Here is a 27,609-nt window from a genome sequence, read left to right on the forward strand (position 1 = left end):
AGCCAAAAAGTAAATACTCGTCCTTGAAAACTTGCACACAATCTATTCAAAGTAAAAATGACTGGATTTCAATGGTTGTGAAAATATGACGTTGTATTGTAATGCCTGAATTGCGCATGCTCTAATCACTTGACACACAGACGATGAACCTTTGACCGGCATAACACATACGCACACAGTCATTGTATTTTAATTCGATATACAGAAGCCTTGGTTAGGTAATTTAGTGTTACCGGCACCTCGTTTGCAGTATCTGTGTACAGCGACAGTGAGTATACCATAATTTTCATACACTCAATGAACACCTAGTGTCAACATAGCAGATTGCATTGCAGTTTGGGTGAGAACAATGCGAACCACTATCTACACTTTTAATACTCGGCAGAGGTTCAGTGAAAGGCGCAGACTCAATTTGATATACCGAGTGTCCTTCAGGGAACAATGGTATGCGACCTTGGATGGCGGTCATTGTATAGGTTTGTGAACATTTGTTGTACAATAATAGTGCACACTCCACGGTTTGTGGCTTCTCGGTATACGTAATGCTCTAGGCAGTATACGATATATTGCAGATAGACTTCTGAGGTAAAATTCTGTATAATTAATACAGTAAACGAAAGCCCTCTCAATTTGAGGCATGCTTGTCTACAAGTTTTGAGGCTGTTCTGGCGGACTAATGACGTATTAAAGAAAATTCGGCCATTGCAAAGGAGTTCTTTAGCAGCCAAGTGTAGGATAACGTCTAAAACCTCCGACGCACTCTGAGTTTAATTATTTTTATTTCAGAGCTGTCATCGCGAAGGGTCATTGAGGTCGTGCGTATGACCTTCAAAGATGACAACATGGTAACGCACATCATAATTATAGTCACAGGGCACAGGGTTGGCATTGGTTGGCACAGGGTTGGCATATGTTGTTCAGTGCCCATTCCTCTTTACAGCGAGACTGTTATTTTTAGCTTGTTTTATTGTATATCAACAGAACCGGACACACGATACCTCCTGCGAAAAGTTCCGCGGTATTCTAGTCACTCAGTACTGGTATCGATTTTGTCGGGGTATGCTATGTCATCATTGGGAACGTACTGTAGTGTAGCTCTGACATTTTGCTGTCATTGGTTCTTTCGTCGTGTTGCTGTACGACCTGTTAAAAGTTTTCGACGAGACGTCTGTGAAGACCTCTAAGTGGTCCCTGACTTCAAAGTGGTCCCCGTAGTTGTAATTGAACTGAAATTTTACGCAGTCCAGGGATTTTTCCATTCCTATATTTGCATAAAGTTGTTAAACTTTGTAACATTGCCAATACTAATCTGTTATTTTGGTCCTTTTTGATATATGCGCTCACTTTTATTACTTTTTCAAAATTCCGATGCATTTTACAATGCGAACCAGCCCAAACTGCGCGTCCAATTTTTTCACCTGGTTAGGGTGTCTCATATTAGCATCATGGGAGATTGCCGTGCACACGACACGGTCGAGACCAGCGACCCACCGATCACTGTATGGATATGCGGATGTCCATATGGCCTAGCAGTTTACTGAGTGAGTACCAGCTCAAACAGTCATTAATTTCAATCTTGTTGCTCGACGTTATATTTCATACTCGCATACAGGCGTTCTGTTTACTGGGTAGCTCTGCATGGCAGGGCTGTGTGTTACCGGCATTATACTGCCTCCCACCACATGTGTTGGGAGGTCGTATAACGCCGCACCGCTAACACACAGCCCTGCCATGCAGAGCTATTAATACCGGGTAGTTTGTTTTATGCTACGTTCCGACCATGGTTCCGACGTTCTGTTCCGTAGACTTTTACGGAACAGAACATCGGAACGTAGCATAAACTACACTTATACAAACTATCCAGTAAACAGAACGCCTGTGTGCGAGTGCTGATTGTCTTCGTCCAAAATCAAATTACACTGTGAACTTACACGCACAATGAATGATGGCCCTGCGTACGATGCTGTGTGTTTTCGGCGTTATATAACGCAGAGCTAGAACTGCTGTACCTCTCTCGGGGGAGGGGGAGTACTTGTTCAGAGAAGTGGTAGAGGTGGTCGGCCGCAGGTATAAACCCAGGGCCCATTTTAGACCTAAAATCTCGTTGTTTTAGGACCCCATTTTAGACCTTTATGACCTTTGACCCAGGTCAACAGTCATAGCGTCAACATTTTTAAAACGGAAAAAGCAAGTATTTGCCCCGGCAAAGCCTACCACTGTAAGCTTATACTGCATTTAGAGCTATTTTGTTGCTGGCCAAGCCATGATTCTGAAATATCATGAGGGAATACTAACAAATTTTGTGAAAGAAAATACTCGCCAAATTTTGGTCCAGCTTCAGCAAATTCAGTTATCTGCAGTTACAGTCTGAGTGGTGTTTTTTTTAAAATTACAATTCACAACAAACCTCGCTGTTTGTCTGCTACTTCATATGGCCATGGTCGACCTGAATAATACTAGGAGCAGTAGAGCCACTTTGTTTGGGTATTTTCTATTTGGCAAAAATCTGCCATATGTAGAGTTCTGACAAATCAGTGACAATGTTTTAAAACAAAGTCCATATTTACTTTAAGCCAGGGGGTCTCTGTAATGGTTCCCCTGCCACAGAAAAGATATCCATGCTTATTGAGTGCAGCTCAGAACCCTGCTAGCGAGATGGGAACAGACTGTTGAAATTTGTTCTTGTGTGGCACTCAAACTTCAACCCCATTTTAGACCATGGTTTTCAGTGGAATTGACCCCCCCCCCCCCATTTTGGACCAAGTTGCTGAAATACCCACCCCATTGGGCGGCGCATATACATATTGGCAAGTAATGGAAGTGACACCCCCCCCCCCCCCCCCCCCCCCCCCCCCCCGACTGCTCTTTGCCAACTTAGATTTTTTACCTGTCCGTGGTATTTTGGGGAAAGGGTTTTAAACACAGTTTGTCAGGGATTTATGATGATACTTGAAAGAATAGAAATATACTCCAACACCCACCCTGGCCCACTAAGCCCCAAGGCTGTATCATGCACGCACAGGAAAGCAAATTTAGCACTTGGAGGCAGCCATATTGTCTAGTTTCCATGTGTTTAGTTCGTACTCTACATGCCTTGACATTGTTTTCATTGTAACTTAGGTCATTTCACATCATTGGTACAACGTACATTTCAGTGACTTTGAATGACAAAGTTCTTTACGTCAAGGACTGTGTCATCAGTCTTAACTGATGTCTAGCTGTAAATTCAAGCTGACAATCTAAACTGAATACAATATGATTGTGCTCATGGAATTTGTGTCCATACACTCTTGTAATATGTTGTGGTTTCAGTCGGATTTGAACTCACAACGTATAGCACCAGTCACCTAGTGCAGAAGCCATAGATAAAACCGCTGAGCCAAATCCCCAATCTCATCCTCATGTGTGTTCAGCACACAATTTGAGTCTTTACGGTTACACCTATAGTGTACTCATTTATGTATTTTGTTATGTCTCCATTTCAATACTTACCGTAGTCATAATTTTACATATTTGCTTTTAATGAACAGACCTGCTTTGAGTCGGTTTTTAGCTCATATTTGGTGTGTATATGAATACCAAAAAGAGATTATATTTGTGTTTCTTTCTTAACTTGCATACATTTTATCTTCTGATAATGATGACTGGATTGATTTGCTTACTGGTAATAAATTTTTCAATTTTAATCTCTCCAGATAACAGAGTTCTTGGAAATGATGTGGAAAGATCAGAGTTATCACTGCTTGCTGATTTGGACCATGCATACACATTTAAAAGGCTGAATAATAAACTGGTGACGTACTCAAAAATTGGCGACCAACAGAAAAGTAAAAAAACCCAGAATTTCCCCGCACATACACACCATGATCATACCAGAAACAAGCATGATGCCATTTACTTAATGCACAACACACGAATGCCAACTATTTGTTGTAATCTTTATTTTCCTGTCATATGATTATTAGTCCCCAAGGACACCGTCCGGGGGGACTTATAGGTTTGGTCATGTCCGTGCGTGCGTCCGTCCGTGCGTGTGTCCATCCGTCCATTCACGCAGATATCTCAGAGACGACTGGAGCGATTTTGTTCAAACTTGGTACAAGGATAGTACCCTACCTCATACAGATGCACAACAATTTGTTTCACAATGTGATCAAATTTGGCCATGTTAGAGGACTTTTTAGTTTACACCTCCATAGACTCCCATGTATAAGGCAGCTCTCCATAGACTCCCATGTATAAGGCCAAGAAAAATAAAATTTAGTTTCTCATCGTATTCATATTGCAAAAAGGATGCAGTGACACAGTTTTTAGTCCCCACAGATAAAGTCCAGGGGGCTTATAGATTGGGACATATCCGTCCGTGAGTCCATCTGTTCACCCATCCGTTCACGCAGATATCTCAGACACTTTGACAAAATGTCACGTGACCTTGGTGACCTTTGACGTCAAATATACATATTTGTCCATAACTCAGTAACCACAAGTGCTAAACCTTTCATATATGGTATGATAGGACACCTTATGACCCCACATATTGTACCTCATTAATTATGTGCATATCTAATTTTGAGCGAGCCAATAGAGCTAGAGGTCTGATTTTTGGTATATAGGGATAACTTAGCAATACAATTTTTTTGACAAAATGTCACGTGACCTTGATGACCTTTGACCTTGATTATACATATATATGCACAACTCAGTAACCACAAGTTCTTTACGCTTCAATTTTGATAGGATAATAGACCTTAAGATGTCACATCTTGTACCTCATTTATTATGCGCATATGTATTTCTTGGCTGGCCAATACAGCTAGAGGTCTGATCTTTTTTCCCGATTTAGAACCATAACTTAGACATGCCTCTTGTTCCAAATTGGGAACAATGACATAGACCTATGTGCCCATAGATCTGAACATATACACTCCAGTGATACTTCTTAATGACCACATTTCCCTGCCCCACCAAGACTAATACTCCTATTACAAGTGGGGACTATGTCATTGTCAATGACTTACTTATAGGTTGGTCATGTCCGTGCGTGTGTCCGTCCGTCTGTTCACGCAGATATCTCAGAGATGCAGGGAGTGATTTCATTCAAACTTGGTACAAGGATTACTTCATATGTCATACAGATGCACCTTGATTTGTTTTGTGATGCAATCCAATATGGCCACCAGGCGGCCATTTTATTACGATTTTTTCATGTACAGAGCCATAACTCAGACATGTTTCAACTGATTTTATTCAAAGTTGGTACAAGGACATTGACCAATGTCATACATATGCATGTCAATTTGTTATGTGATACGATCCAATATGGCTGCCGTGCGGCCATTTTTTTATGATTTTTTCATGTACAGAACCATAATACTCAGGCATATCTCAACCGATTTTATTCAAAGTTGGTACAAGGACATTAACCTATGTCATACATATGTAGGTCAATTTGTTTCATGATATGATCCAATATGGCTGCATGGCAGCCATTTCATTACAATTTTTTCATGTCCTTAGCCAAAACTTGAGCACGTCTCAACTGATTTTATTCACCAATTTTATTCAAACTTTGTACAAGGACATTGACTTATGTCATGCATATGCACATTGATTTGTTTTGTGATACAATCCAATATGGCCGCCTTGTGGCCATTTTTCCCTGATTTTTTCATGTCTGGAACCACAACTCAGACATGTATCAAGCGAATTTATTCAAAGTTGGTACAAGGACATTGATTTATTTATATGTATGTATGTGGATTGGTTTCACGAGATGGTCTAATATGGCCACATGGTAGCAATTTTGTTATGGTTGTTTCATGTCGAGAGCCATAACTCTGGCAAGTCTCAACTGATCTTATCAAAGTTGGTACATGTACATTGACTTATGTCATACATGTTGATTTTTTAAACAGTAAGATCAAATATCGCTGCATGGCGGTGATTTTGTTACAGTTTTCTAATGTACAGAGCCATAACTCAGACATATTTCCACCAGTATCATTCAAAGTTGGTACAAGGACATCGACCTATTTCATACATATGCTCGTCAATTTGTTTCACGTCATGTAGCAGTAACATTTCAATTATTGAAGTTTCGTAAGTAGGCTAATATGTCAAGAAATACTGCATCAAATTCATGAAACTTTGTACAGATGTTAAGCTCACATTGCTTTAACATTGAAAAAGACATTTATCAGTGTCATTTTAATTAATTTGTAATTGCATAAGTAATGAACTTTCCTAATTAGAGTGATATAGCCACAAATTAATACAACGTCAAATTTGATGAAACTTGATACAGATGTTGATCTCATAGTTTTGTAAATACTGCATCAAACTTTATGAAATATGGTACCAGTGATAATCTGTTAAGTGTTAGGATTGTATGCAAAAATGTTTTGCAACATCCTGTTGATTAATTCCTAGTTGACTCATTTTATGAACTTTAGTATGGTGCCTACATTGGTTTTATGTTTTCATCACCATGGAACTCATTCTTGGCCATTGAGCGCCATCTCTATCAAAGTATTTTTATCACAAACCTAATTAATGAAGAGGACTCTATCCTCTCTGAGGACATGTAATCAATGTACCTATTAACAATGGGGACTGTGTCATCAACGATGACTTGTTTTTTGAAATTCTCGGAAAATCTTAAATCATGTTAAAAGTTTGAATTTAAATGCTACTTCTTAGGCTATCGACAGTGTTGTACACTTTTTTGGTCTTTAATGTGTCTTACTTGAAGAAAACCCTTGGAAAACTGAGGATATTTTGAGATTGGTTTACAACAAATTTGCTGCTGTATGGGGCTTTAAGGTTTGGCTGAAACAAAATAGAATTTTTTACACCAAAACCCCTGTCTGACAGCACTGATATTTGTTATACAGGTTCATAGGGATGATCAAATTGTGAAATATTCAAATTTTGATAAATCCACAATTTTCTATTTTCAGGACAATTTTTAGCTCACATTTGGTGTATACATGTATGTATATTATACCAAAAAGAGTTTTTATGGTAGATCAGCGGTGTCTACATTTATGTATGTTAGTATGTGTGCATGCTATCTTCGTGCACATCGAAAACTCAAAAACCGCAGCACTACCATTGTAGTATTTGGTGTAATGGTGCACCTGGGGGTGGAGATGTGAATTTGTTCAAATGAAAGTGTCAGTCTTCAAAATATGATGATGAGGTAAAAAAAAGAAATGTGGTAGAAAACAGAGAAAATCCAGCAAACGCTTAAACTCTGTAACGGCAGTCTAGATTTTGTTGAAACTCTGTATGCGGGATGTTTATGGTGATTTTTGTTAGTATTGTGGTGAAATTTTCATTTTTAGCTACTATACGATAGTCTTTTGAAGCTATTGGGATGGGTATCTGTCCGGCATCCGTTGTCAGTATGTATGTATGTCCATTTGTGAGGCGTCCAGTCACTCAAATATCTTGATAACCGCAGTACTTACTGATTTGCTATTTGTTGCGTAGATGAAAAATATGATTTGAGAATATATTTTTTTTAATTTTTAGCTCACATTTGGTATACCAATGTGAGGTTATCATATAAGCTGAATCAGTTCATTTGCATCCGATTTGCATGTCTGTATGTATGTATGTCCGTCCACATCAAAAACACCTAAACCACAGCACCTACTGTCTTAGTATTTAGTGTACAGGTGCACCTAGGGATGGAGATGTGAATTTGTTCAAATGAACTTGTCAGTGTCAAAAATATGCAAATGAGGGGGAAAAAAGAAAAAAAACACTGCAAATTGCTAAAACTCTATAAACGTTGGTTAGATTGGGTTGAAACTTGGTGTGCAGGTTCCTTTAGGTATTCTAAATTAGGTCTTTCAAATTTGGGATGAAATTTGCATGTTTCTACATTTGGGTTATTTTTTCAGTTTTTAGTAAAAAAATGTTTTTAGCTCACATTTGGTGTACCAATGTGAGGTTATCGTATAAGCTGAATCAGTTCATTTGCATCTGATTTGCATGTCTGTATGTCTTTTTATTTGTGGGTATGTGCAGATGTATGTCCGTCACACACAACGGCTCCCATACCGCCAAAGCTACCATCTAAGTATTTGGTGTACAGGTAGATGCAGGGGTTGAGATGTGAATTTGTTCAAATGAACACATCAGTGTCAGAAATGTGCAAATGAGGTAAGAAAAAGTGAAATCCTGCAAATGTGCAGGAGGCATGCCAGTGAGAAACGGGCAAACTCCACTGATCTTGACTCATTTCCTGTCATTGTTTATGAGCTTTTACATATTAACAGACCAGCTGCAACCATAGACAGTAGATTGGGGAAGACCGTTTATACTAAACTAAGAGGGGCTTGTTTCTGCTATGCATGTTGCTAAAGTTGACCTCCAGTACCAAAAGTTAGACCTTAATTACTTTTGTCATTCTTGTTTTTCTGGTTTAAATATTTCTTGTTGTTTTTCTGGTTGTACTGTGCAGAATCATTGCCATAACATCAACGTAGAATTTTCCTCCACTGAACAGATAGAAACAACATTTATTGTTGATCATTGGTAACCCATACTGGTATATACCAATTCTGATCAAATTTGAGCGACACCGTATATTGCGGTATTTTTTCTGAAACCACTCATCTGATTATTTTGAAAGATGGTATACATGTTCCTCAGGATGACCTCAGTCAAGTTTATACAAATTGAATTGAAATTTTCATATTTGTAATTTTAGGGCAATTTTCCGAATTTTTGGTCAAAATTTTTTTATTCAAAAACAACAAATCTGATAGCTTTGATATTTGGTTCCTCAGGTTGATGAAAATCAGTTTTATGAATATTGTGAAGATATCTCGAATTTGTATTTTTGCTGAATTTTTTGGTTATTTTTCTCAATTTAAGTAAATTTCTTCTTTTCAGAAACTGCTAGCCCAATTGCTCTCAAATTTGGATTGGATGTTTACAAGGGTGTTACCCTTCTAATTGTTGAAGTTACGACAAAATTGGAAATATTACTGTTTTGGGGCAATTTTTTGTCATTTTTGGTCAAAACTTTATTTCATCAAACTGCCCATCTGACAGCTTTGATATTTGGTATTGGTATACAGGTTCCTACAGATGAACTAAATATGATATCTTGAATATATGATGAAATCTGCAATTTTGTATTTTGGGGCAATTTTTCCAATTTTTGGTCAAAAAATGTTTTTCTCTCAAATTTCTTGTTGGATTGCTTTGAAACTTAATACTCTTGACTCTAGAGTTGTTTTCTATATGATTTCTTAAATTGTGGTGAAATTTTCATCTTTGTGTTTGTTTTTTTTTTTTTGCATTTTGGGGCAATATTTTGGTCAAAAAATAATTTTTTTTGAATTAAATGTTTTGATTGGTTTGAAATTTGTTTTTAATGTATCTAGAGGCAACCTCGGTTGAGTGTCTTCAAATTTTTGGTGAATATTTTCATATAGGCATTTTTGCGCAACTTTTCCCATATTTGGTCAAAAATCATTTTTTCTGAAATCCCTCTTCCAATGGCTATGAAACTTTGTATGCATGTTGCCAAGGGTAAACATAGTTAAGTATACACACTGTGGCCTGCCTCATCAAATCAAATGAGAACCAAGTGTCATTGATGCTATGTTTTCCATTATTGATCGAAAAAATCTCTTTCTCTAAACACTACTCATCTCATACCACTGGCTGATTTGTTCTCAGGGATAATCTTACTGTGATGTTCAAATTATAATAATATTTTCAATTTTGTATTAGTGGTGATGCAGCTTTTTTGACATTTTTTGAAATGTGCTATCAAAGGTATCTATCTTCATAAACATATGTGTCACAAAAAGCTATTCTCTACATAGCACAACAGGACTGTATTGGCCTTTAGGTAATTTGCTTTTATTTTTGTGAAATTGATGCCCTTTATCTCATTTTTCCGGTTATTGAAAGTAGTTATTTTACTTTATAGAGAAAAACTGCTCTTGTGCTTTACTCCACTGTTAAAATTTATGTACAGTTCAGTAAAGATTTTTTTGGCTAAATAATGCTCACGTCCATTTGTATGTGTAGTGTATGAGATTGAGTTTATAAGACAGAGTTACTTGTAGGATTATTCTACATTTCTACTGATTTATCACACATTTGGTTTGTATTGAAAAATTTGGTATTGTATTGAAAAAATACATATGACACCAAAATGTCCGTAAAGGTGCCCACGGAAATTCCACTTGATTACATGCTCCATCTGCTATGTTCAGCTTCTTTTAAGGAAAATAAAAAGAATTGTTGACTTGAAAAATGTAACATGCCAGCTGTGAAGTATCAGTTATAATAGGCCTATAGTACACTTCATTGGATTTTTGTCAACTTTTAGTATTGAATAAAGAAAATCAGTTTGACTCCAAAAGTGTCCTTTTGACTTCAAAGTGGTCCCCGGGAAATTCGAATGATTGTACACTCTGTCTGCTTTATTCAACTTCTTTTGCGTAATTGAAGCAATGTTCTAACTTGAAAAATGGAACATGCGACCTGTGAGGTATCAGGTATTAGAGGACTATAGCACACTTCCTTGGATATTTGTCAACTTTTAGTATTGCATAAGGAAAATCAGTTTGACTCCAAAAGTGTCCTTTTGACTTCAAAGTGGTCCCCTGGAAAATCGAATGATTGTACACTCTGTCTGCTTTATTCAACTTCTTTTGCGTAATTGAAGCAATGTTCTAACTTGAAAAATGTAACATGCGACCTTTGAAGTATCAGTTAGTAATAGGAGTATAGTACACTTCCTTGGATATTTGTCAACTTTTAGTATTGCTTAAAGAAATCAGTTTGACTCCAAAAGTGTCCTTTTGACTTCAAAGTGGTCCCCGAAAACCTGGGATGATTTTACGGTCTCTCTGCTGTATTCAACATTGTTTATGTTAAAGAAAGAATGTGTTGACTTGAAAAATGTACTAACTTGAAAAATGGAACATGCGACCTATGAAGTATCAGTATTAATAGGACTATAGTACACTTCCTTGGATTTTTGTCAACTTTTAGTATTGCATAAGGAAAATCAGTTTGGCTCCAAAAGTGTCCTTTTGACTTCAAAGTGGTCCCCGGGAAATTCGAATGATTATACACTCTCTCTGCTTTATTCAACTTCTTTTGCGTAATTGAAGAATGTTCTCACTTGAAAAATGTAACATGCGACCTGTGAGGTATCAGGTATTAGTAGGACTATAGCACACTTCCTTGGATATTGTCAACTTTTAGTATTGAATTAAGAAAATCAGTTTGACTCCAAAAGTGTCCTTTGACTTCAAAGTGGTCCCCGGGAAAATCGAATGATTGTACACTCTGTCTGCTTATTCAACTTCTTTTGCGTAATTGAAGCAATGTTCTAACTTGAAAAATGTAACATGCGACCTATGAAGTATCAGTTATTAATAGGACTATAGTACACTTCCTTGGATATTTGTCAACTTTTAGTATTGCTTAAAGAAAATCAGTTTGACTCCAAAAGTGTCCTTTTGACTTCAAAGTGGTCCCCGAAAACTTGGGATGATTTTACGGTCTCTCTGCTGTATTCAACATCGTTTATGTTAAAGAAAGAATGTGTTGACTTGAAAAATGTAACATGCGACCTGTGAAGTATCAGGTATTAATAAACTATAGTACACTTCTTTGATTTTGTCCAACTTTTGGTATTGAATAAAGAAAATCAGTTTGACTCCAAAAGTGTCCTTTTGACTTCAAAGTGGTCCCCGAAAACTTGGGATGATTTTACGGTCTCTCTGCTGTATTCAACATCGTTTACGTTAAAGAAAGAATGTGTTTACTTGAAAAATGTAACATGCGACCTGTGAGGTATCAGGTATTAATAAAACTATAGTACACTTCCTTTTTTTGTCCAACTTTTAATATTGCATAAGGAAAATCAGTTTGGCTCCAAAAGTGTCCTTTTGACTTCAAAGTGGTCCCCGGGAAATTCGAATGATTGTACACTCTGTCTGCTTTATTCAACTTCTTTTGCGTAATTGAAGCAATGTTCTAACTTGAAAAATGGAACATGCGACCTGTGAGGTATCAGGTATTAGTAGGACTATAGCACACTTCCTTGGATATTTGTCAACTTTTAGTATTGAATAAAGAAAATCAGTTTGACTCCAAAAGTGTCCTTTTGACTTCAAAGTGGTCCCCGGGAAAATCGAATGATTGTACACTCTGTCTGCTTTATTCAACTTCTTTTGCGTAATTGAAGCAATGTTCTAACTTGAAAAATGTAACATGCGACCTATGAAGTATCAGTTATTAATAGGACTATAGTACACTTCCTTGGATATTTGTCAACTTTTAGTATTGCTTAAAGAAAATCAGTTTGACTCCAAAAGTGTCCTTTTGACTTCAAAGTGGTCCCCGAAAACTTGGGATGATTTTACGGTCTCTCTGCTGTATTCAACATCGTTTATGTTAAAGAAAGAATGTGTTGACTTGAAAAATGTAACATGCGACCTGTGAAGTATCAGGTATTAATAAAACTATAGTACACTTCTTTGATTTTGTCCAACTTTTGGTATTGAATAAAGAAAATCAGTTTGACTCCAAAAGTGTCCTTTTGACCTCAAGGTGGACCTCAAGGTGGTCCCCAAAGACTTGCGATGATTTTACGCTCTCTGTGCTGTATTCAATATCGTTTATGTTAAAGAAAGAATGTTTTGATTTTAGAATTGAATATGCGACCTTTTATATTAAGTATCAGGTATAAATAAGACAAGAGTACACTTCCTTTTTTTCAAACTTTTAGTAAAGAATAAAGAAATCAGTTTGACTTCAAAAGCGTCCTCTTGACTTCAAAGGTGTCCCGTGAAAATTCGGATAATTTTACGCTCCGCCTGCTGTATTCAACTTCTTTTAGGTAATGTATTACTTCAATCGCGTCACTTTCTATGGTAGGTATTGGATATCTTTGTAAAAAAAATTAAGAAAAATATCCCCCTAAAATATTAGCCTCGAGCTCTATTCTGGTGTATTTTACATCTGTGCATTCGTAGCATAATGCTGAGGCCTATAGATTGCATTTGTGTCAAGGGATATCGCTTCAGAACCGCTGTTAATCTGTCCATAGACCTTTTCTGTAGTTTACTACGACACCAATCGGTTTTTTTGATTTACCTCGCAAAATAATGAAATAGCTTAGTCTTTGAATAAATGAACAAGTACCTACTTTATCTCTGACTATCTATGACTCATCGCCTACTTCCATTAATCATGTTGAATGTGGCAACATCTATAATTTCAGCTTTTTTTAAGAGCCGTCGACTGTTTCTGCTCGGTTCTGAACTTTTGACAGACCCAAAGTATTCAATTACGCGAGAGGGCAACGTTGCAGAATTCGTGGACGTCGGCTCATGGGAAAACGGTTGAAAACACATGTTTATATTATTGAGGTAGCTAGCAGAAGTAGACAATGGGTTGTGAACTGACCAGTGTTATTATAAGTACCAGTCGAAGTACACTACCAAAAATGTCTATGGGCTGGCTTGTGGCGATGAATTTTTGACCCGCAAGTGCGATTGATACGCCACAGCAATGCTGCAAATTGTATTTCATATCCGTTTATGTATTTACGAGCAGCGATTAGAATGACTTCCAAATCGCGATATGACTTCAAATGAGTCATTTAATAGATAAGTCATGATTGATATAGACACTAGCCCTCCCCATTGTTAATTCTGTGCTCAGCCCTTATTTTGTACATTTTCCCAACTCTAGGTATTAAATACTGAAAATAGCAGCTGATATTACATCGGAAACGTCCGTGTGACAACAAAAGCGACCATTATGCGGTAGTTGTCGTCAGACTTGAGTTTAACCCCCTATCTTACCGGACATTTAGGATGGGGACCACTTTGAAGTCAGGGACCACTTTGAGGTCTTCACAGACGTCTGATATGCCTGTAGGGCCTAGTACTAGCCCTGGAATATTTCACCGATAGTGGCAGAATAGAATGTCGACGACAGTCCCTTGTGCATTTTCTTTTCTATTATTGGTACATTCTCTAGGGAATGCCTAAGGCATGACAGCGAGTGCCGTAGCATCGTCCCTTGACTCAGCCGTGTCCAGTTACTGCAGCAACGAAAATGGCGCGAACGCCTGTCGACAGTCTGGTGGCAGAAGTGACCTCAACCTCAGATAACATATCAGCATGATAATGCACAGGCAGACAAGACGTTTATAGTGTGCACCCAATGTATATTTTTTTGAGAAATGTATATCAAATATTAGCCTAACAGTTTAGTATTTCATCAGGGTAAGCTTCCCTGCCTTGCGCTCTGAAAAACCCGAAAATTACTGAGTGGGATGGGTTCAATATAGATGCCCGGGTGGACTGGGCCGTGCGGCTTGGGCTTGTGTCGCGCGGCTTGCGCGATGCCCAACCACATATTACGCAAGCAGCGAGCCGCACGACAGAAGCCCAAGCCGCACGGCCCAGCCCACTAGGGCTACAATTATTTCAGCTAGGTTCAATAGGGTTGAGTTTCTCCTCTGCAAGGCATATAAGCCCGTATCATTAGTCACTGAATCCGTGCGGTTACAGCCGTTCACGGCAGGTACTGCATCAATAGTATATGAGCACACAAATGTAAGGCCACTCTTTACGCATGTACACATACTATCAGTTTAAATTGGTTTGATAAGCTTTATAGGACTGTTTTGATTGTGCAAGCCAGCGTTCATTTACTTTCCAAATACTGCAGAGCAGAAGAGAAAAGTAAACCTTGTTCAACCCGTTAACTCACCTTTAAGGTATATTGCAGAGCGGAAAGGAAGCTGAACGCTGAACATGTCTGAACCTAATTTTACTGATAGTATTCATATATATGACATAATTATTAACATATGACATAATTATTAACATAGTTCGCTTAGATCACAACCGCCTTATCAGTCCGTTGATAAGATAGATACTTCATCAATAGTTATCGATATATAATATGTTTGGCGTGGACCGTATAACCGTACTTTGCCCTTAAAGGGACATTAGCTGTAACTTTTGACTGATTTTTTGCTCACGTGTATATGTCGCAGTCATTTGCATAATTAATGATTTTAGAAAAAACGGATATACATTAAAAACAACTGCACACAATTTGATTAGATTTGCTACAAATGTTGATCACACCAAGATATATCAGCAGTGGGAACCATTAAGGGGTGACATGAAAGATAGTTGCTAATTTGCATATTTAATGAACTTTCCTAATTAGGGATATATATCTGATTTGACACGATCAAAATTGACCAAACTTGCTACATGTATTGAAGGTACTATGATACAATATTATTGAAAGTCAATCAGCATTTTCTCTTCAGCCAATTCCTAATTTGCATATTTAATGAACTTTCCTAATTAGGGATATATATCTGAATTGACTTGACCAAAGTTGACAAAACTTGCTACATGTATTGGAGATATTATGATACAACATTATTGAAAATCATTAAGCATTTTTACTTCAGCCAATTCCTAATTTACATATTTAATGAACTTTGCTAATTAGAAATATATATCTGAAGTAACTGTACAAAAATTGATGAAACTTGCTATATACATTAAAGATACTATGATACAACATTATTGAAAGTCATTTAGCAGTTTTACTTCAGCAAATTCCGAATTTGCATATTTAATGAACTTTTCTAATTAGGGATATATGTCTGAATTAACTTGATTGTAGTGGTTGAAACTTGCTGTATACATCAAAGATACTGTGATATAACATTATTGAAAGTCAAAAGACATTTTTACTTCAGTCAATTCCTAATTTGCATATTAAATGAATTTTCATAATTAGGGATATATATCTGAACTGACTTAATCGAAATTTATGAAACTTGCTATGTACATTAATGACACTATAATACAATACTAGTATTATTGGAAGTCATTAAGCATTTTCTCTTCAGCCAATTCGTAATTTGCATATTTAATGAACTTTCCTAATTAGGGATATATATCTGAATTGACTGGACCAAAGTTGACAAAACTTGCTACATATATTGAAGATACTATGATACAACATTATTGAAAGTCATTAAGCATTTTTACTTCAGCCAATTCCTAATTTACATATTTATTGAACTTTGCTAATTAGGGATATATATCTGAATTGCCCGGACCAAAGTTGATGAACCTTGCTATATACATTAAAGATACTATGATACAACATTATTGAAAGTCATTTAGCAGTTTTACTTCAGCAAATTCCGAATTTGCATATTTAATGAACTTTTCTAATTAGGGATATATGTCTGAATTAACTTGATTGTAGTGGTTGAAACTTGCTGTATACATCAAAGATACTGTGATATAACATTATTGAAAGTCAAAAGACATTTTTACTTCAGTCAATTCCTAATTTGCATATTAAATGAATTTTCATAATTAGGGATATATATCTGAACTGACTTAATCGAAATTTATGAAACTTGCTATGTACATTAATGACACTATAATACAATACTAGTATTATTGGAAGTCATTAAGCATTTTCTCTTCAGCCAATTCGTAATTTGCATATTTAATGAACTTTCCTAATTAGGGATATATATCTGAATTGACTGGACCAAAGTTGACAAAACTTGCTACATATATTGAAGATACTATGATACAACATTATTGAAAGTCATTAAGCATTTTTACTTCAGCCAATTCCTAATTTACATATTTATTGAACTTTGCTAATTAGGGATATATATCTGAATTGACCGGACCAAAGTTGATGAACCTTGCTATATACATTAAAGATACTATGATACAACATTATTGAAATTCATTAAGCATTTTTTTCTCCAGTCAATTCCTAATTTGCATATTCAATGATCTTTTCTAATTACGGATATGTACTGGGATTTACTTGATCAAAGTTGGCAAAACATGCTATGTACATTGATGATTATACCAGGTTAAAACAATATCGAAAGTCATTTCACATTTTCATGTCAGCTATAAATTAAATTTATAATTTGCATATCTAATGAGCTTTCACAGTTTGGTATATATGGCTTGAAGGACTTGGCCAGAGGTAATTACACTTGCTATATAAAGTGGTGATACAATGACAGCAGTCAAAGAAATTTAATATTTTTATTTCAGCTAATTACATATTTGTATACTTCATGAACTTTTAAAATTAATCGGCGGTGAATATTGTTCATCATACTGATCATATTACTTTCAATGAAGTTGCAAACATGTGGCAAAGGTTCAAATTTACATATAATGCAATATATAATGAAACACGTGAGCATTTTCAGTTCATATCTGGTTCACTACTCTGTTTCAATGTATCAACCACAGAATTTTACTATAATCCGATCATCATGACCAATGCCCGGTGTCCTGCTTGCCAACACAGCCTGTGTATGTGAAATGACCATTGTTATTGTTGATAAATGTATTCTAGTCCGGACCTGAATACAAAATTTAAACAATAACAATGCAGATTATACTCATATAGGGTATATTTATGAGCTAAATATTAGAAATTTCTCCATGGTTCAGGGATTCAATCCAGAAACTGCAGATGATACACAGAACAAACAAAATTTAAAAAGTGACCAAAGTTACAGCTAATGGATCTTTAAGGCCATTTAAAGAAAATTCTTTGTTTGCCGTCCTTGGATTTTTAAAAAGCCTACCAGCCGGCCAGCAAAAAAACCAAAACAAAAAACAAAACAAAAAACTCAGAAAAAAACAATATAGATCAATCCCAGAAACTTTAACTTTCCCATCGGTTTATTGGTCACAAGTACGAAAAACCATCTGTTACATTTACAATGCAGTGTTTCTTGTGCTCTTAATTAAGCACGTTGAAAGCAATGCTTGGAAACACTGGTTATACTGGTATAACGTAGAGTTGGGTGAATGTGAGTCTGTACAAAAACTTCCTAATAAACAATGACAATAAACACAATACCACTACATAATGTACCGCATGTACAGTGTGATATAGTAATCAACTGGTTGTGTTACGAAGATAGTTTGTCTCTGGGCTAGGTTTATGCACTAGGTGGTCATAGGCACCAGCAAAATTATTAATTAAAATAACAAGATCTCAATTATGAATACAAAGCATATTTGCGACAAATGCAAAACGACGTATTACGAGGATCTTTACGAAGTTTTGACGAAGCAAGAATATATTTGAATTACATTAAGAATGATGAAGTGAAGGAACATGAGAATTTCACGTAATAGGTTCAATTTGCAACGTCCGTGACATTTGTATATTAATTGTGAGATGTAAATCTAAGACCGAGACCTGTATTGATATTTATGATTGGACATATAATTTTATCTTTAATTCATATCTATTGTATGATCAAAGCTAAGCCTTAAAAATAGTATTTAAAATCCCATTCTAAATAATACGGGAAAGGGAATACAAAGGACAAAGGAAAAATACAACAAACAGGGCAGGAGGACAGAACGACCAAAGAGTAGTTCAAGGCATTGAGACGATTGGAGAAGCGTATCTTGGGCGATGGCACCTGTTAAAGGCGGAGCCTCCCTTTAAAAGGGCGCCAACCTATGGCGGCGTTCATTGTGTAAGTGGACACCAAGCAGGTAACATGAGGGCACACGATACAGAAAATGCCACTTTTTAGTTTTTTCCGACCGCAAAAACGCTGACAGACTGCCAAGCAGTCAGCACGAAGCTGCTGCCGATCGAACTCAGTGGTTATATTCAAATTCTAACATGACTGGAAGACGTTTTTTAAGGAAATTCGCGTGTGGTGCTGGGGAATAAATGACTGTTGGCAATTTGAACCGGGCAGTCAATCAAACGATTATATAAGCTCTGTTTGCCGGATTAGCAAAAGGTGACAAAAGATTGAAATCAGTTTGTGTAATTAAAGTTATAGAAATCAAACATCGTACTGGCCATGTGTTTGACAGGGAGGAGAACTCCACTAATGCGAGAACCAGGGATTGAAAAGTGCGGCTTTAAGCTGAATTGTCTACCAACGAACTCTGAACATCTCGTGTAGACAATTAAAATACCAGCACCTCTCAGCAAGCTAAGACGAGTCCATGAGTAAAAGCAGGCCAAGACGAGATAACGAGAAAAACAACACGAGAAAAAAAACGAATAGTGATAGTTGCTTTGACAACCTGTACACTATGAATTTCAAAATGTTGGGGTAGAACGAAGAGGTGTTCTTTCAAAAACGGAAAATTCCTATAACAAAGTATGTGGTTGTCTCTCAGAAAACAAATAAACATTTTGGTAAAAGTTGAAAGTTGAAAAGTCTCTTTCATACAATTACGATTTTTGTAGTAACAAGAGTGGATAGCTGAACAAATCACGACAACCTAGTCTGGCAGAGACCCTGCGATTCGCGGTCTTCCCTGTTCATGCTGTTGGAACACGCGTGCGCCCTTCAGAGACGCGGCGCGAATCCCAGGGTCTGGACTAGTCTGGTTCCCTGCCCTCTTTCTACCTTTTCGTGAGTGTAGCGCAGCCAGCGGTAGAAAGGGGGCAGGGAACCAGACTAGGTCTGGACGTTCTTGCAAGCGACCGGTCGGATTTCTGCCTGATCCGGGTACTTTATAGAACACCACACATCCGTTAATCAAAAAAAAAAATGGCAAGTACCATAGCCATATAAAATGAAAAATGAAAAATAAAAACATACCGCGTATATAGGTCTACCGGCTACTAGTATATATTCTCTCCGCCCAGTTAGATAGGTGTTTCTTTTGACGTCACTACCCTTATGAATATTCATATACTTGCAAGAACTGACAGTCGCTGTGTCTGGCAGCGCGTGCTCACAGCTGCACAGCTGCCTTCGAATGGGCGCGCACAAAACAAGGCACAGCGACTGTGGAGAGTCTAACGAAAACCTTGAGTGCAGATCCTCCTTTTTAAGTGAGTGTCCCAAGTGTCAAATAATATTGGTCCTGAGCCCTGTTACTGTTGAGTTAAATGCTCCGTTAGCTGTAACTTTAAAGGCTATTTATTCTTATTCTGTGCTATAGAATCTTGACCAAATAAACAATACGATGTGTAAAATTTGCAACGTAATTGTTGACTAAAATGTATTTGTCAACATTGTCAACAATTACATCGGACACGCCATACCTACATGTACTACATGTACCTACATGTTGAAAAGAACATGGACATTTTCAAATAAAAATAAATAAAAATAAATTTTCGAATAATTCCGGAAGTGGAATAGGTAACAAGTAGTAGCTCATGGACGAAAATGTTTTTTTTTTCCAGTATAGGGGATGTCAGTTTACTCAGTGGAGGAGTTGTCTGCTGAGTTTGTTGGATTTCTTATCAGTTTTCAGACAATAAAACAGACTCTTGTTTAGTGGTAGGTAAACGCCAGGTAAACGTCAAATAGCAAAGTGCTCAGCCAAGTTGCTCGGTAATTACCTAATTTGGTGTTCCGATAACTCGTATGCCAAGTGTAAATCACGGGCTCCTTGACTTCATTTGGCAGAATGTGTACTGGTATTTCGTAAACCTGTGGAGACATTTACAAAACGGGAGTATTGCTTCTTTCTCATTAAGGTAGTATGCACCTCGAAAGTGAAAGACTTAAACTTTTGCTCAAACATTCCTGAATGAAACTTTCGACCATTCTTTTACAAAATCAACAATAAAAATCGGGGGGGGGGGTATCGTCCACAAATTACCCAAATTTGCGATATTTGAAATTCAAAATGGCGCCATTCCTGTGTTAACTCTATGGGGGAATTGAACTGTGGATTTTCGAAAAACTAAGACGGTGGAAGTTTTTGTTTTCTTCAAGAACTTTAAAATGAGTTCCCTTAAGAGGTAGGTCAGAAAAAGAATTGTAGAAATTTGGGAGTCCGACTATCTGTACTCGAGACATGTTCTAGCTTAATGTAAACAAACCAAAAACTATTACTGAGTAAAAAAACAATCGATTGCAATTGTCAAGGTTGGGGATATATAAATTTATATTTTGTTTCCTTGACAGAAGAACCAGAGAAGCTGAAACCAGGAGCGAGAGGCATCGCTTTTACACAAGGGAAATGGTTGTAACTACCGTTGATTTCACCTAAAGTACCAAACTACCAGGCAGTCCACCGTGACTGCTGTCGAGATCGAGAATGCAGAACGCCACATGTTATCGTTCACTGGATAATCTGTACACGAGTCCTGATGACAGATTTGCATCGAGTCATTCTCCTTGCAACCATGAAGGCGAATGTGAAGACGAAACCAGCGATGACAGGTTGGTCGACAGGGATCGACTTGTTGTTCCGGACGACGACGATGGAGAGTTGACTGATGCGCCACCAACGGTGTTGGAAGACAAGACTGATCAAGAAGTCGCCCATCGCGAGATGACGACGTCGGCGTTATGCGCCGCTTTCGTCTGTCTGGTAAAGATTATTTTTTCAACTTTCTATTCGAATTTTTAAGTTGATATTCGTGTTTTTCTTATATAAAGTTTGTGAATGTGTTAGACTATATCTGTGAGTCTTATTGCCAAAGGCATGTCGACTACTGGATATCCGAAGTTGTAGGACCCCCTGCCGCTCTTTAGAAAACTACAGGCAGAGTTCAGGAAATGCCTCCACAGTCAGGTGCCGCCAACTGGTAAATTTCATGAATTTCGCAAAATCATCACAAAACATGTTTTGAAGGCTGATATACCGATTTTTTGTATTTTTGACCTTGACTCAAAATTTGGAGGGGAAAGTAGAGCTGTTCGTAACTGCCCTCCCACTGGCGTACACGGAAAATATGCCCTCCCACTGAATTTTGATGCCCGCTGCCCTCCAGTATCTATAGTCTGCCCGCTCCCCACTCCCCACAACATTTTAAGCTCCCCTCTGCCCTCTCCCCACTACTGAAATTTCCCATTGCCAACTAGATGCCTACTAGGCAACACAGATCAACGCAAACCGTGGGAGCAGATGGCAGTATAGCTTGGAACATTGCTCCCCTCTAAGTTAGGTGCTAAATCTCCCCTCAAGCTCTATCAACCACGCCGCTTTCCCCTCCCTCTACGTATCTTCCGGTGCCCACTGTCAAAAATTTTCTCCCCGCCCACTGAAAATGGTGAAATTTCTTTCCCGCCTAAAGTAAATATAGATTTTTTCTTCCCGCCCGCTGATTAGTTTTGAAACTTGCCCGCCCGCTGAAAAACGTCGCACGAACACCTTTTTGCACGAACAGCTTAGTTGGCGGCACCTGCACAGTCACCTGTGGTCCATTCCGCTCTGCGTCTATGCGCTCCATAGACGTGTGCTCTCGGGCATATGTACACACGTCTATGGTGCGCATAGACGCAGAGCGGGATAGACCACAGGTGACTGTGATGCCTCTGATTGGGTGAGATCAAGGATTGGGGCATGTTTTACGAAAACAATAATCGCGTATCCTGGTTTTTCGTTGGTATATAATGGATCTCAATTCATAAGCTCATTTAAACACTTTGTAACCGTTTGAAGAAAATATTGACCAAATTCTGTACCCAATTTTCGAGTTTGTAACTTATTCCCCCCCCCCCCCTCCAATAAAACGTGTGTAAGTTTTTGGTGGAAATATTTTACACACCACATAGTACAGACACGATGATCATATGAAGCTGCGTGAACATGGCTAACGCAAACGCGGTCAATAATTTCAATACTTTCCCCATCACATGCAGGGTCTCATGATAGCCATCGTCGGACCATGTCTGGTTGATCTACGACACAACGTCCAGGCCTCTTTCCAACACATCACCTTCATCTTCACAGTACGTAGTGTTGGGTATCTCATCGGTGCTCTCATCGGCGGAATACTCTACGACAAAATGAACGGAAAACTGATCGTCGGCTTTGGTTTGATCGGACTGGGTGTTTCGGGCTACTTTATTCCATGGGCAAGATCGCTGCTGTCGCTTCTCATCCAAATGTTCCTGTCTGGATTGCTGCTAGGAGGTATCGATACAGGTAAGAATCACAAATGACCCCTGGACTAAATGACACAGAAACAGCTAGCTCTAAAACCAGATAATGGACTCCAAGTCCTTCTGTTTAGGTACTTCGCGCCTCGAAAATAAAAGATTTGAACTTTTGCTCAAACTTTCCGGAAGCAAACTTCCAGCCATTTTCTTTCAAAATCACGTCTAGCATAAAATCGAGGGGTCACCGTGCAAAATTCTTTACTAGCGAAACAAATAACCCAATATTTACCGATATTTGAAATTCGAAATGGCCGCCATCCCCTTGTTATCTCTATTGGGGACATAAAAACTAAGCTGATGAAAATTTTATTTACTCCATAATCTTTAAATGAGTCTTCACAAGTGGTAGGCCATAAGAATATTGTAAAAGTTTGAAAGTATCTGTCCCCGAGGCGCATTCTACCTTACCTTACGGTATCACTGCCACGTTTCAAATCTGACTTTTGTTGCATAGATAAAAAGCGCACATCCTGGAAAGTTACGTAAAAATGCATATTTTAAAACTGCATTTACTTTAAAAATATCCAAACATTATATTTGTTCTGTTGTAAAAGACTTACAAGTATGACTGATCTTGACAAGGTCATTAGGACTAAATACGTCTAAAGGTGGGTGAACGAGACTAACTCACTCATTCATTCAGAATGAATGAATGCTTTGATGGCTACATCACGCAACGTGAGGTTGTGTGATGTGTTATTCATAAAGATTTGGTTTACAATTCTCTACACTGGTACAAATTTGTGTTTGAATAGTAGAATCATTGTACAGTTACCAAGGGCTGCAAATGTTATTAAAATTCAAAATGTACATTTGTCGTGAATGTAGTGAAAAAGCTTAAAAATCTCTTCGTCAATGAAAAGAAAGGCATTACTTTACTGTAATGTTAATATATACAATATCTCAATATTATAATATTTACATTCAGAAATAGTTAATTTTAAATATCCGACGTGCACAGACTTATGTGTTCACGTGCAAAAACCAGTTGGATTGCATAAAGGTGGGAATTTAAAGGCAAATTTAATCGAGATGTGTTCGTTAGACTTCGTGTTTCGTCATCGACAGTCTAGAAATCAACAACACAGCAGTATGTGAATGATAACATGTTTTGTACATTTTAACTATGTTCTCATCAATCTCTGAAGACAAATCTTGAGATGATTTTTGTCAACATTCAGGAACGACAAAAGTCAGAAAGTATCACACTTGTAGCCCCTTGCTGACTAGATGACCTCGATGATATTGAAAAAAATATGCGATTCTGTTAAAATTGGCACATGCGTGAACCCTCCCTCAAAAGGTCAACATCCATCATCCATACCTTCTATGCAGGACGAAGTGTTACATCGGTGGTACAAGAGATTCGGCACTTCAGCAATCACGAACAACCATACTAAGTATGTTTGACATCATGCCATAGTCTTCAGGATTGTGTGACCGATGTAACGTATGATTTCCATTCCCTTTTTTCACACAGGGGGCAACATGATATGTGTCAGACTATGGGGACGAAAATCAGGTCCATTCCTGCAGCTGATGTACTTCACATTTGCCGTCGGGGCGACAGTCTCACCGCTTGTAGTTTCGCCTTTCTTGGCAAGCCAAATAACCTCGGACGAACTGAACTTAACTACGAACACAGCTATAGTGACAGCGCCCCCACTCGTACACATGTACTCACAACCTGTTGTTTTCAACTCAGTGCGGATTCCAAAGCTTGTCAATTCATCTGATATCATCGATGATGGCGTGAACACCTCTGACTTGTCAACATATCTAGTACACGAATTCGAAATTCAAACAAGAGTTACCGATGAGAAACATGATCAGGTGACCAATAAGACTACAAGAAGTTACTCCGATGACGTCAAAAGAGAAGGAAGTCATCTATGGGTGCCATTTTTCATTATTTCGAGTGTCTGCCTGGTCACTTCACTGCCTTTTTTCATTTTATATCTCATGACATCAGACAAGGGAGACGGACAGTTGCAAGCGGTTGATTCAGCTCCAACTTCTCATTACTCGCATTTACAGAAAGACGTTTCCGATTCAACCCCGCTATCAGTCAAAGTTTGTCTGCTGAGCCTGCTTGGACTCTTCCTCTTTCTCTACGTTGGTCACGAAGTCGTGTTCGGCGGTTTCATTTTCACGTTTGCGGTGTCATCACACCTCAATATTTCTCCCCAAACGGCAAGTTACCTGAACTCGGCCTTCTGGGGATTCTTCGCAGCCTCGCGTGCCTCCTGCGTCTACATAGCCGCCAAAATTTCGCCGAGAACTATTTTAAGCATGTACCTTTTCGGTTGCTTTGTTGGTGGAGTACTCCTGGTAGCATTTGGAAGCAAGTATGTTACGATTCTGTGGTTCTCCACTGTCCTCATGGGCATTGCCATGGCACCTATCTTCCCGGCCAGCGTAAGCTGGATAGAGAGGCAGTTTACGTTGACGGGAAAATATACTTCATCGTTTATGGTCGCCGCGTCGGGCTCCGAAATATTGTTGCCTTGGTTACTTGGTATTTTATTTGAAAAGTTTTCAATTTCCATCATGTTCTACGTCGTCTTGTTCCTCACCGTGTCGGCCATACTTGTTTTCACAGTTCTTCTATTTGTCGCACGGAAATGTAGACAGCGGGAACGATTTCTCAGAAAAGATGTTGTCGATGACATCTGAATAGCAGCTCTATCACTTTCATCCCGTTTCCTTCTCCCTTGGTCTAGTCGCCTTACTGAACAAGCACTGAGACGTGCCACATTTTGATAGTTAACGAGTTAGTTAAAATCCGTCGGTAATTGTGATTAAAAACGTGAATCATGAGTGCTTCCACTAAGTCATCCTGAAAGAGCAAGTTGTATATCTACACTGATGATTTTGTAACACAATGTAGTCGTCTTTCTTAAGGTAGTACGCTACCATTCTATATAGGAGAGCGCCCTCTTTTGTCCAGAAGATGTACGTGTTCCTTTTAGACTACCTAACCTGGGTGAGCATGAATAACAGGACAAAATGGCAAAAAATCATGCTAGTGACCTTATAATATTTCTTTCAGAAGTTTTTACGAATCAAAACAACCGAAATTATATTTTTGCACTGAAAAATCGACAGTTATTTTTATTTTGAAAGATCGGCAGAGAATAATTAAAAATTGTAGCTCTGACATAATATCAGTAAGCTAGAGGGTCAAATCTCAGGTCTAACAAAATTAACCTTTTTTCGTCACTTTTTGCTGTTTAGTAAGAAAATTTGCGTGGTGACCCCAACTTTTTTTGCTTCTAAATCAAAGAACACTGTCTGTTTGATAGATATTGCTGTACTTTTTAACATTTTGAAAATTATTTTGTGCATTTATATGAAGTTTATATTTTTAAAAAATACTAATTTTACAGTTAAATGATAAATTTAGGGTCTAATATTTAATTTTTAAGACAAGACATCTCAAATTTTAGTTGATTGTGCTAATTCAGCTGTCCTGGCGATGTAAAAATGTGGTATGCACACTGGGATCTGTTAATCGTTTGCGATAAAATAAAGATTCTGCTGATAAGTGCAAATTTCGCAAAATGGGAGATTTAGTGGTTTTCTGTCAATTTTGGCATAAGTTTTTTCAAAAATTTTGCATGGGTACCCCATATTTTTTTCATATCTTTGCAATGTACACATAAAGATTATTTCAGAAAAGTCAACTTCAAGAATGTCCCAACATTTTTTGGAATGGTAGCGTACCTCCTTAAGACTGCTAAAATCTTACCATTTTCAAAGTTCTAGCCTTGGAGATTATTATTTACAAATGTTTCATGCAGCATTTGCCGATAAGATTTTGCATCCTACTTAAACGCCGCTTTACACTGCCCCCATTAACTTATATTATCAGAACAACAAAAGTCACAGACCAGAAAATAATATTCATGTGTACAAGTGTAAACTGCAATTGTTATAACTTATTGACCTATTGTTCATGTTTTTGCTAGGATAAGGAGCGACGCTGTTTAGGAAAAACATAACTACATGGGAAAACACTTTGAGTATAAATACAATATAGGAAGAGGTAATATACAACGACACGCATTTCATTTTTTGTCATATCGTATATAATAGTTATGTAACACAAAAATGAAACCCACACAGTAAAAAAAATCCAGTCTTCCCTCAACGAAAGACCCTTCCGATATTTCTATCATGGATTTTAATGGTCTGCTTACGCTTTCCTATTATACTTCCAGTGATATAGTCCAAGGATTCTTGGGAAAAATATAACATGGCCAAAGAGGGTATTCTGGCCTACAACTCATTGAAGATTGGCATCGTGCCGCCCAATGGCCGTTTACAATCTTAGCATAAAATGACACCGGTAAAGACAGATGCTTGGCTATTTCAAATCCAAGACATATTTCGGAGCGGGGATAGTGTAAATAGTGTCAGAAACTCAACGAACATAAAGACAAAATTTTTGTGACAGTAGACTACGGAAGATGATGGTAATGAGGGCGAGTAGTGGACAGAGTATGATTTATTTTTATTTTTAAGATATACTGAGTCTCCACGAATTTGCTAATAAAACAAATGTGTTACCAAAGATCTCTGCTTTTACCTAGTTATTGAACTCTTTCCCCCCGTCTACACAC

The 27,609-nt window shown here is 37.8% G+C and overlaps 2 protein-coding genes across 5 annotated transcripts in view; one reads left to right on the forward strand and one right to left on the reverse strand.

Moving 5' to 3' along the window:
• The window catches only part of LOC139145666 (sulfite oxidase-like), a 438,941-nt gene that overhangs the window by 52,912 nt on the left and 358,420 nt on the right, over positions 1-27,609 (reverse strand). The window lies entirely within an intron of this gene.
• LOC139145630 (sodium-dependent glucose transporter 1A-like) lies at positions 128-27,560 on the forward strand. 3 transcript variants are annotated; one of them, XR_011554984.1, is made up of 5 exons: positions 128-268; positions 21,002-21,410; positions 22,685-22,970; positions 24,465-25,888; positions 26,720-27,560. XR_011554984.1 is itself a non-coding variant. In XM_070716904.1 (4 exons), the coding sequence occupies exons 2-4, from the start codon at positions 21,135-21,137 to the stop codon at positions 25,658-25,660; spliced, it is 1,758 nt and encodes a 585-aa protein (XP_070573005.1). In that variant the 5' UTR covers positions 155-268; positions 21,005-21,134; the 3' UTR covers positions 25,661-27,560. The 3 variants fall into 3 exon arrangements, 1 of the variants encoding a protein (XP_070573005.1); XR_011554985.1 differs by having other exon boundaries at positions 147-268; positions 21,005-21,410; XM_070716904.1 differs by having other exon boundaries at positions 155-268; positions 21,005-21,410; positions 24,465-27,560.

The sequence above is a fragment of the Ptychodera flava genome, chromosome 12 (assembly GCF_041260155.1).
Source record: "Ptychodera flava strain L36383 chromosome 12, AS_Pfla_20210202, whole genome shotgun sequence".
NCBI lineage: Eukaryota > Metazoa > Hemichordata > Enteropneusta > Ptychoderidae > Ptychodera > Ptychodera flava.

Bases quoted from the DNA above. Each gene is read 5' to 3' on its own strand.
- LOC139145630 (XM_070716904.1), top strand. From the start codon at position 21,135: ATGCAGAACGCCACATGTTATCGTTCACTGGATAATCTGTACACGAGT. The intron at 21,411-22,684 runs GTAAAGATTATT...CATCACATGCAG, and splicing joins GCGCCGCTTTCGTCTGTCTG to GGTCTCATGATAGCCATCGT. The intron at 22,971-24,464 runs GTAAGAATCACA...TTTTTCACACAG, and splicing joins GCTAGGAGGTATCGATACAG to GGGGCAACATGATATGTGTC.